Source organism: Pleuronectes platessa, chromosome 6 (genome assembly GCF_947347685.1).
Source record: "Pleuronectes platessa chromosome 6, fPlePla1.1, whole genome shotgun sequence".
Lineage (NCBI taxonomy): Eukaryota > Metazoa > Chordata > Actinopteri > Pleuronectiformes > Pleuronectidae > Pleuronectes > Pleuronectes platessa.
The window spans coordinates 11,792,945-11,803,449 of record NC_070631.1 but is presented as its reverse complement, the minus strand read 5'-3'; the positions used below and the strand labels follow the sequence as shown (position 1 = coordinate 11,803,449).

General features: G+C 43.5%; 1 protein-coding gene across 10 annotated transcripts in view; it reads right to left on the bottom strand.

Annotated features, from left to right (window-relative positions):
* Positions 1 to 266: 266 nt before the first annotated feature.
* nav1a (neuron navigator 1a) overlaps positions 267 to 10,505 on the bottom strand; it is a 75,673-nt gene continuing 65,434 nt past the window's right edge. For 6 of the 10 annotated variants that reach the window (XM_053424709.1, XM_053424708.1, XM_053424711.1 and 3 more), the window contains 16 exons: positions 9,278 to 9,361; positions 8,261 to 8,429; positions 8,051 to 8,172; positions 7,082 to 7,266; positions 6,821 to 6,980; positions 6,512 to 6,701; positions 6,337 to 6,425; positions 5,967 to 6,065; positions 5,704 to 5,875; positions 4,971 to 5,236; positions 4,735 to 4,886; positions 4,570 to 4,641; positions 4,257 to 4,462; positions 4,039 to 4,157; positions 3,762 to 3,950; positions 267 to 2,916 (listed from right to left, as the gene is read on the bottom strand). In XM_053424709.1, coding sequence (XP_053280684.1) covers positions 2,821 to 2,916; positions 3,762 to 3,950; positions 4,039 to 4,157; positions 4,257 to 4,462; positions 4,570 to 4,641; positions 4,735 to 4,886; positions 4,971 to 5,236; positions 5,704 to 5,875; positions 5,967 to 6,065; positions 6,337 to 6,425; positions 6,512 to 6,701; positions 6,821 to 6,980; positions 7,082 to 7,266; positions 8,051 to 8,172; positions 8,261 to 8,429; positions 9,278 to 9,361 — 2,370 coding nt within the window. In that variant the 3' untranslated portion in view covers positions 267 to 2,820. The remainder of the gene's footprint in view (positions 2,917 to 3,761; positions 3,951 to 4,038; positions 4,158 to 4,256; positions 4,463 to 4,569; positions 4,642 to 4,734; positions 4,887 to 4,970; positions 5,237 to 5,703; positions 5,876 to 5,966; positions 6,066 to 6,336; positions 6,426 to 6,511; positions 6,702 to 6,820; positions 6,981 to 7,081; positions 7,267 to 8,050; positions 8,173 to 8,260; positions 8,430 to 9,277; positions 9,362 to 10,505) is intronic. The other 4 variants (XM_053424713.1, XM_053424714.1, XM_053424716.1 and 1 more) reach the window with 1 other exon arrangement.

Here is a 10,505-nt window from a genome sequence, read left to right as displayed (position 1 = left end):
CTGTTTGGACCAATGACTTACACAGGCAGGGAAAACCCCGGTTCCCAATAATAATACAGACAAAATATTATTAATAATAACAAAATATTATAAATAATAATGAAGAACAAAATTAAGAAATAAACTAATTACAATGATAATTTTCAAAAGACAACTTACCATTCAAATCATCATGCAGCCTGATGATAAAGTGGTATTAAACAGTGGTATCAGCGCCCTCCAGTGGAGGACTCAAGGATAGCAAACAACACAAACAGGCGGCGATGTGAAGAATGGCATGACTTTATTGTGTCCACAGCTCAATGTTAGACATATGGAAGTTGATGTGGTTATATACATGCCAGACAACCACTATAAGGTCCCCTATCAAGCCAAGTGCTCCTTCCCTCTGGAGGAAGACATTAAAAACCAGAGGACGTCCATTTATCTGCATACAGGAGCCATGCCTTCTCCTAGATCTCGAAATCTTTTTTTAGTGATTGTTGTCGCAGATCCTATGACTATATACAATGTGTACAATAGTGATGTCATGTACAAAAAGAGGAAGAAACCTTTACAAATATTTGCATAATAAAAACAAACGTCTGCTCTTAAAAACAATGTGAAAAAAAAACAAGGAACATATCCAGTTATTAAAAAATCCCCTCCCCTGATAAGGTTTAATGTGGTAGGTCCAATGAAAGAAAACTTTGGGAACACATCAAGGGCACATGCAACGACGGTTACATCTCCAGGATAATATCCAATCGCTGTCTCACGCTCTCAGGGCCCCTCCTCAAAGACGTCCAAGTCTTTCACACCGTCAGTTTAAAAAGGTGTAACAATCGCACTCAAGAGGCCCTGTCACGACACACATACTCTCATCTACTGCAGTTTACTGACACACCAGCCAGGGACCCAAACCGCTAACCCACTCTTAAGGTGACAACATTAAAGTGACATCAGAGTAGGCCAGAGGAAGTGAGGACGCTCCCTCTGAGTCGAGGCCTCCGAGCGAAGGGTTAAAGCAGCTTTACAAGCCGCTTCAGGCCAAACTGTGTTTCAGGCACAGAAAGACTACTTTAGGCATCTTGTCTCTACTTCCCACTCCGCTGTTTGGAGAGTAGAGGGACATCGGGGGCAGAATATGGCAGTTTGAGGTACTTCAGGGTCGGAGAGGGGGGGGGGGGCATAGAGCAGAGAAGTTTAAGTGTATCTCTACAGTTTCCTCCTTTTACGCGTCTTTGTACACCGTCTTCCTTCATCGCATGAACAGTCAAGAAGTGAGCAATAAATACTCTGCACTCTCTAACAAATATGGTGTGCAAAGGAACGAAGGGGAGAGAAAGCCACTTAGAAATGAGATTGAAGCATTCTTAACCCAAGCCCTTACTTGCACGGTAAATCTTAAAAACTGTATGAGAAAGAAACTGATTGATACAGTTGGAAAAAAAACATTATACAATATATAAAGAGCAAATGCAGTGAGAGAGAAGATTGTTTTTTTGTCTTTATCACTCGTTGGCAGCTGTTGGGAGGACAAATGAGAAATGATGGGGCCGGTGGCGGCAGGAGTTCATCCCTGTCGACCCTGTCGGCTGTTGTCGATAGTGACATGTATGGTTTACGAACTGGGTGATAATCATGTTCACTGAAGATGAGTCAGTATAAAATCCTACAAAATCAAGATTTTCAAAGTCGTAGATCCTCCACTATCACAAGAGAAGTTTTTGTTTTAAAACAGATAGAGGAGTAGAGAGTAGAAGCAAGCATAGCCAGAAATAGGAGGCTAACCGATTTGGCAGACTAGAAAAACAAACAGAATCTGTTTTTTGTTTCTTTTCTGTGTGTTTACAATATCGTGAGCACATTACTGGAGTAAACCCCTGGCTATGACGATGGTGTTTTCTGCACAGACTCGCCCTTAAACTGATTTTCAATTCATTATTCACCCATGCATATCTCTCTTAGTTTCTCAGGGCTGATATTTGATCCATGAATGACAATATGGCTGAGCTCAAAAGAAAAATAAACATTCAAGGCCATTTTTATAGTTGAGGGATTGAAAGTGTGTGTTTGTGTCTGTTGTTTTCTACCGAGCACCTTTGAGAAAATTAAACACCAGGATGGCACTGAGGCAGAAAGCAGTAGAGGCTGCCATCTAGAGGATTCTTTACTGAACTGCATGATTTGGCCAAACTGGTAGTCCTCCATTCCATGCACAATCAATGACACAGCTTCCTTGAATCCAATTTTCACATGTAGAAAATAAAGTGCATTTTTTTTTTATTTGTTTTTGCTGTTGTCAAGTGACGACCCTGCATTTGAGGAATTCAGACCGTTTTACTTCTGAGCTGAAATTTTCTTTCTGAAAATGGAGCACGTTAGAAGAAAATCAGTGAGCACCAAAATAGTTGAAGTTAAGGTGGTGGAGTCAAACAAAACAATTGGTGGATAGGTCATGATCGGGAGGATTATACGTAATTATACTATTCTGGTTACCATGCACTTGCAGATCCAAAAGCAGCAAATCTGGGACAAATTTGGGGCAGAGAAGAGAATAATCAATAATCTCGTTTCCCTGACATAATCATCACAGCTTCCTATGAGAGCAGGTTAATTGTCTTTCCAATGTTGTGATAGCAGGGCAGAGCGACCCCTTCGTCCATAATCACTCTCTCCGTCGATCCTTTACATGTAGCTCTGTAACTGCTCACTGAGCACACAGTAGAGTTCACGATTGAGTCTTTAAAGTCTCATCGGGACTGCACACGCCGTGTCAGCCGTAAGAATAAATAGTCCATGGCTCCACACAGCTTGACTGACATTCTCATGTTGTCCTCAGAGTGTCGCCTGCAGAGTGGGATCCAGAAGGCCTTCCCGCTCTGGAGACTCGATGTAGTTGGCCGACTCCTGCAGCTTCAGCAGCATCGCCATCTGCAGGACGCACAGAGGCAGTGAGTCAGACATTAACAGACATGGTAGGATTTGAATGCATTTCCCCAGTGTGTACTTGGGATGTCAAACTGAACATTAATTTGGTTATCCAATTAATCTGTCAAATGTTTTAATGATCACTAAGTTAAACATTTGGTTTAGATTTGACAAAACTGCCCCCTGCTGGTTGAGATGCAAATCATCTTTGACTCATGTTGTCTTGTCTTCTTTCTAGTAGGTGTGTTGTGTCTGGTGAAGGTTTGTACTGTCCTGGTGCCCATCTGCTTTGGGACTTTTGCTTGATATATTAAGGATCTTGCAGCTCCTGGTCCCAGTTAATCTGCAAAAGTGCTGCTAAATATAATCTGATGCATTATTGGAGTTTTTATAAAGGTTTTTTTCTGCTGCTAACATTCAGTTCACATGAATGATCAAGATATGAAAAATCTATGCATTCATTTATCGTGAAAACAGACACTGTTGTAGACTTTCTGAGAGGTATTGAAATTCAGGGAGAACACATGTACACAACAACAGTGAAATCCTTGTTAAGGTTATCAAACTGATGTTCTTTTGTTTATTTGAAACCGTCTATGTGTATACTGTAGTGCTCTCTGGTTGTCCACTTGAACAGTTCTGCTGATTCTACATGTGATTTTCTTCAGACATTTTAAGTAAAGTTCAGACAGTATTTCCGTCTGTGCTGTGGTTAGTGAACACAATTTCACTTCTCTCTTCCTGTATCTCTACCACTAAACAGGAAAACCAAAAGCATGCTCACTGAATTTTCTGTTGATGTATTATTATCTGCCCTACACTAGTTGCACACTTAACGATAGACTCACCAGTGGGTCGGACTCCAGCGTGCTGGGCGGAGGCGTATCTCTGGGCGGTTTCTTCTCCTCGCTGAGAGCACCTATGCTGGGGGGAGGTAGGTGAAAGAGTTTGGACTGGTCTTGCTGTGCGTCGGGCCATGGGAGGGTGCCTCTCACCCACTCCACCGGATCCTCCCATGCCGACTTCTGCCCGTGGACCTGAGGGAACAGATAGAAATGTATGTAAAACACGTGAAGAGCGGAGGAGTTTGACTCCTGCTGTTTGAGATTTGGAGGCGGGGCTCACCTTGATTCCATCTTTGGCTCCCTCTTGCAGGTATGGAATGATGGAGTGATTCCACAGATCTATAAACCATTGCCTGAACTCAGCCACTGTCACTGGGCACGATAGGAAGAAGCAGGGACCTGGAGGAGGCAAAACTTCCCTTTAACTGCTATTCTGAGTCATACAGAACCCAACCATCCCCACTGTTTTCTACCTTAACCGGGCCCACTGTCTCTCACCTATGAGGAAGTCTGAAGTGCTGTGTTTCTCCAGAAACGTGTGGAGGTTGTACCAGAGCTGAGGGATCCAGTCGAGAACACGGAGGAGAGCTTCGTGGCCTGTTGAGTCCTGCTCCTTCTCCTGGTAGGCCTCCACAGCTTTACGGTGCAGGTACCTCACCAGGAACCCATTCGCTGGTTCCACGTTGTTGGAGAACATCACCATCCTGTGACCACATGCCAGAAATGTTCATTGCTGTTTGCTTGGTTTTGTATTTAATGGTGTATCAAATTCAGAAGCGGCACTGTGAGCATGTTGCGGCTCAGTTCTCACCTGAAGCTGAGGTGCAGTCCGTGGTTGGACGACATCCTCACTGGCTGATTGGTTGTTCCAATGATGTACGGACTGAAACATCAAGAGAGGAAATTATGTACTTTCATGAATCAAATGTTGTGTTCAGACTCTAGTGGAATATAAAGACTGTTTGAATTGACGCACCATTTGTGATACTTGCAGGTGAGCGCTCCGTTAACTAGCTCAGTAATGGCTGCTGGATCACTGATGTCATCTATGATAACAACCAATGGCATCTCTCCTCCAGTCTCTCTGTCAATCTGATTGGCGAAGTTGGACAGATACAACTGCAACTCCTGTGAGGACAAACAAAGGTAAATATCTCTTCTGTGTGTATAGTTTAAACTAATGGCCTTTGAAAATCTAAGGTCAGGTGTTACCTTCTGTGTCTGACGGTGCATGTTGAAGGTGGCGGCGGGGGTGCGACCCAGGACACAGGTCTCCTGGTCGGCCTCAGATGAGTCCATCCGGCTGCGTTGCAGGAGGTGGTGGGCGAGACGCTGGGCTAGATACGTCTTCCCTGTCCCACTGGGCCCGGACAGAACCAGACGCCTGTGCTTCAGCAGCAAACTGATGTAGTGCAGCATCATGGGTTTAGGAATCAGGGTCTCAAACACAAGTGAGTCCACGCATTTTTCTCTGAGACCTAGAGAGGCGGAAACAGGGAGAGAAGAGAGAAAAATGGGGTTTTAATTGCCTAAAGCTGGATACAATGGATCATTAAAGCCGAATCGGCTCTCCAGGATGACAGAACAAGTTAAATCACACATTCAGACATCAAATCAACTCTGGAGATTCTCCGAAATGTCTCTGGAGGACGTGCATGTGTGAAAGCAAATGGCCGAGTGAGAGCTTCCAGAGTTTCTGTGAGTTGCTTTGTTGCTGTTGTGAACGCATCTGTGCAGAACCCTAACCCCCCCCCCCCCCGCTGCTTTGTTCATATGTGATGGGAAAACTGCAGAGAAGGTCCCCAGGACAACAGTTACTTTTTATCAAAGTTGACATAAAGTGAAACGAGTGGCTGCTGAAAAGTGAGTAAATAACCCAATGAAGATGTTTGGTCATCAAAACTATAAGGATCCTTTTTATTATTGGTTGAGGACATTCACTAACCTTTCAGGGTGACAATTATACGAGCTGAACCACTGCTGAGACAACGATAAGGTGAGGCCTGAGGTTTGTCCCCCCCTATCACCCGCTGCACTCCCTGGGTCAGCTGGCACGTGTGCAGCGAATCACAGGACAGACCCAGACTGGCTGTCGGGTCCACTTGAGTCAGGTAGTCCTGAACAAAATGGAGAAGAATTCATTAATTAATCTTCTATTTTAACACCTATATCCTCACAGTGACAATAATGAGACAATTATTTACTTACTTTGAAGATCTTGGCGATTAGAGAGTCGAGGCAGGTCCAGTCCGTCTTCGCACTGACCAGCACTGAGCCCAAGTAATGTTCTTGTGGCTGTTTACTGACCTACAGAGACGCAGAGAGGGAGAGAAAGGGTAAAGCATGAATTTTTTCTCTCACTATTTTGGTAATTTTTATTTTCATATTTCTGCTCTAAATTGTGATATGCAAATTGATTTCGATGTGTGTAACTGTGTGTAACTGTATTTTGAAAAGTGCTTTAATAAGTGTATTCTTTTAACTATTATTAATATGTGGTGCGGATGCGTTAGACTTAAATGTGGTTGACTTGGGGGTTATGCTTTGCTAGGTGACGTTCTTGTTGTGCTGTGTTTACCTCAGCTTGATCTCCAATGCCGACCAGAACTCGTGCACACACCTCATCCCTTGAGGAAGACACACTCAACCTGTCAACTGAGGACGTGTCTGAAATAGAAGAGGAAACAAGGGATGAATTCAATATAATTTATTACTATTATCATGTGTGTGTGAGCTTAATGTTTAGCTCTTACCTGGATCTTTACAATCATTCAGACTGAGGCTGAAGGACTTGGTGAGGGGCATGCTCATTGGCTGCCTCAGTGAGGGTCCCAGGAGAGAGGCAAGGCCTGAAGGCGTGGAGGTGGAGGAGGTGGGACCAGAGCCTGGGACCTCACCTGTTTTCAAATGGTCGTTCTCCGCCTTCAGGTTCTCTACTGTCGACTAGAACATGAGCAGGGAAAAACTTTCAATTCAAACTATTGACACAAAAATGCATTATCTCTCCAACAAATATTTTCATTATATACTTTAGTAGACATGCACATACAAGCAAAACAAACCTGCATGTTGTTCATGGCATCTCTGAGCTGCTCCAGCTGATGAGCAGAGTTTAAGGCCTCCAGTCGGATGTCCGTCAGTTCCCTCTCTTTCACCCAGAGTTCTGAGCGTAGATCTGACACCGCTGCTTCCTCGTCCCCCTCCTCTGTTGTCTCCATGATGCTGGAGGGGACAGGGTGCACTCATTAGGGTCAGATGGAAGTTAGAACTGTCTCTCTCCCTGCTGAGCTAGGAGCTGGAGTATGGTGTTTATCAGTACTTACACAGAGGAGGTGGCAGAAACGGAGGTTTTGAGGCCTGAAAACTGAAGCTCCCCTCCCTCTTCCCCCTCATGAAGCATCTTTGGGGAATTGGGAGCCGAGGAGTCGGGGGTGGCGATTTCCTCGATGTCTGAGTAGGTTTTGGAGCCTTTCTTGATGCTGAACGCCTTGTTGAAGGAGCTTCTCAGCTACATGGAGACAGAGGAGCAGATGTACAGACTACTGAATAATATTCAATGGTTCAGTGTATTTATTCGAGCAGCACGAATGTTAGCCTTCACACATGTTTTGCTCAAAAAGAAAAGACACATTTCATGGACAGTTGGCTAATACGATCTATTAGACCTATTCCAAAAGATTGACTATTTACTTTCACAACCAAATTTAATGGACATATTTCAGCAAGAATACTAATACGTGTTTTTCCCCAAATTATCCCTTTAAAGCTAGTTTTCTGCAAACAGGTCAAAGTTACAGTGCATGTTGTTGCAGATTGATTACCCCACTGCTGGGTGAGGAAGGGTTACATTGTAATATCTTACAGGATAAACTACACAACAGAGCATGGTGTAAGTGAAGAAAAATTAGAATAGCATTTAATAAACTGATGATTAAGCAGAGAGGTCCACCCTTAACGGGACATCATGTTTGCTGATGTCCAACTGTACTGAATTACAGCCACCCATTCAAATTCAATATTCACAGAAGAGGCAGCCAATCAGTGGTCTAGGTGGTGAATCAACAGAGATGGAGGGACCGTTTAAAGTGGCCCATCATGCCGTATAACAGAAATCTAAAGAGGCTCTACAATAACTACACTCATCTCAAGCACCTAAAACAGACAAATAACAACACAGAGGAGGGAATGACGGGTCCCACTTTATTTTCCATATGAAGTCGAACAGACTGAACCTAGAAAAAACATCAGGCAGTGAAAATATCAACTCGCCAGCAGAGTGCATTCATTCTTACCCAGCTCTTTTTCTTCTTCTTCTTGGCGTCTTGGTCCTTAAAGCTGCCAACACTCGACAAACTGGTCAGGCTGTTGAGACTTGAGATGCTCTCACATGAGTTCTGACGTCGAATTTGCACATCTAGAAAAAAATTAAATAAAGTCTACATCAAGACAAAGGTACAAATGTAAAGAGATAGAGAATAGTATCAGTATGTGAATCTCCAAACCTTTCTCGTTATCTGGATTGTTTAAAGCTACATGAATGACAGCCTGGGCCTCATCATTCTTGGTCTTCAAGTCTTCGATGGTCTCCCGCAGCTCCACCAGCTCAGAGTCCTGCACAGACATCAAATGAGTAATTGTCATAGAGTTCAGTTCAGGTGGATCCGTTTGTATCTGTTGGAAAAAGAGGAAAGAGGCAGACTTTTGCAAATTTTGTTTTCTTGCTTTCATTTGTGTTAATGCATCCATGTGATTTCCCCTGAGTATCCTGTGTCTGCTTAGCCTGTTGTAATACTTCTACTACTAATAATAATATGATGTTTTTTAATTTTGAAAAAAGGCAGTGGTTTTCCATGATGTTTTACTCAAGTACAAAAAATCTGGGCCTGATCTCTTAAATGATGTTTGCAGTTCACAAGGACAAAGAGTTCAGAACAGCAGAGCCTCACTGTGCTGCCCATTGTGTGCTGAAGCTGCTATAAATGGAGCCACCCGGCCCATCTCCTCAAGGTTAAAGAGCCTGTGCTCCGGGCTGAGCTGCACAGGTCAGTGCGCTGGCACAAACAACAAAGACTTTTTCCTGGAGTGGTCTAGACGGGGCTTTCAGTGGGAGCAGCAAAGCATGAAGCTCGGGGAGGGCCCACTCGCACACTTTGTGCACACACTCGCACCGAGCACAGAGCACTGCCTCAAGCACTGATGGGTTTATTCGCACCAAAACTGATACCAAAGGCCGGAGAATGCAGGAATGTTGTTTGCTGCGAGTGCACGTGCAAACCCAGTGTACTTTGAGCTTCTCCATCACTAATTGATCTTCTGTACCCTTCTCACATGAGTTTTGTATGTGGAACTGCAGTGGGCCCCTCGCGTATATATATATGATATTTAGCTCCTCACTGCAGACTGTGAACAAAGTCACTAACAACGCCTCTTTGCGCTCGGCTCATAACATTGGCACAGCGGTGGAATGCAGCTGGAATTCAGGTTTTTATTTGGAGTGCGGACGTGATGGATGACGTTACCTTCTGCTCGTGGCTCACTGACAGACTCTGGAGCCGAGTGGTCATCATTGTCAAACTTTGCTCAAAGGCGGCCACCAGATTTGCCTGTTTGGAAAGAGAAGAAACATGAGCTGAGGACTAAAAACACAGGCAGAAGCTTCTTTTTTCTACATAATTGTCTATGACAGAAAATTATCAAGATATACACCTACTAGTACATTTAAATGTTCGTCATTTTTGAAAGAGCAGGGAGACTATGACTAACAAGTACTTCACATACATTCAATCAGATTTTTAATTTGGCTTATTCCTTGCATATAAGGTCCATAATAAAAAATGTAAGATCAATAACACACAAAGGCTGGAAAGGAATCTTTCTGTGGAAAATTCACCTCCCTCATTTCTCTCTCTCACAAAGCAAATCCATTTCTTACTTCGCAGAACATAATTATACATGTACAAAATAATTCATTAATCCAGTTATGCTTTAATGGTTGCATCAGTTTTGCTTATTGGTTAATAATAATAATTGGTTAGAATAAGGTCACAGAGAATGAAAAAAATCCAACAGGAAGGAACACTGACACATATGCATGCAAGCACACCCACGACGCACACACACACTTGATTGAGTGCACTGCATAATGCCTGTGCTTTATTCATGCACTTGCACCAATGAAAATGCTGACAGGATGTCATTCAGAAACAACCTTGTAGAGTACAAAGAGAGGGCGAGGCCGCTGTTGGTGTGTGTGTGTGTCTGTGTGTATGTATGTGAGGCAAAGCTAAGTGGCTTGGGGAAAGGTTCAGGAGGAGGTTAGCTCTCTTCAGGCCCAGCACGGATAAGAAATGTGCTGAGACGGCGCAGAAATGATTTGTAACTGACAAACCAAAGCTCGGATATTTAGTCCCTCTTTGTGGCTCTTCACTGTTTTCAATGAAGAGTCCAATCAAATACACAAATGTATAAGATAGTGGAAGGTAAAGTATTAAGCTCCGAATCCACTGACTTGCATTAAAATAAATAATGTTCTGTCATGGACTAACCTAAGCTAGCGAGGTTTAATGTACTTTGCAGTTCTTGGTTGTTTCTAATCAAAATAAATCTTTTTAAACCTGTTAAGAAACCAAAAGGACAACAAAGCCAAATGCAGTCTGACACTGCTCCTCCTTTGCCTGCTCTCTCATGTCCGACACCAATTGTGTCTCTATGAGTGTCAGTTACCTCAGCCTCGGGGCAAGTGTCATT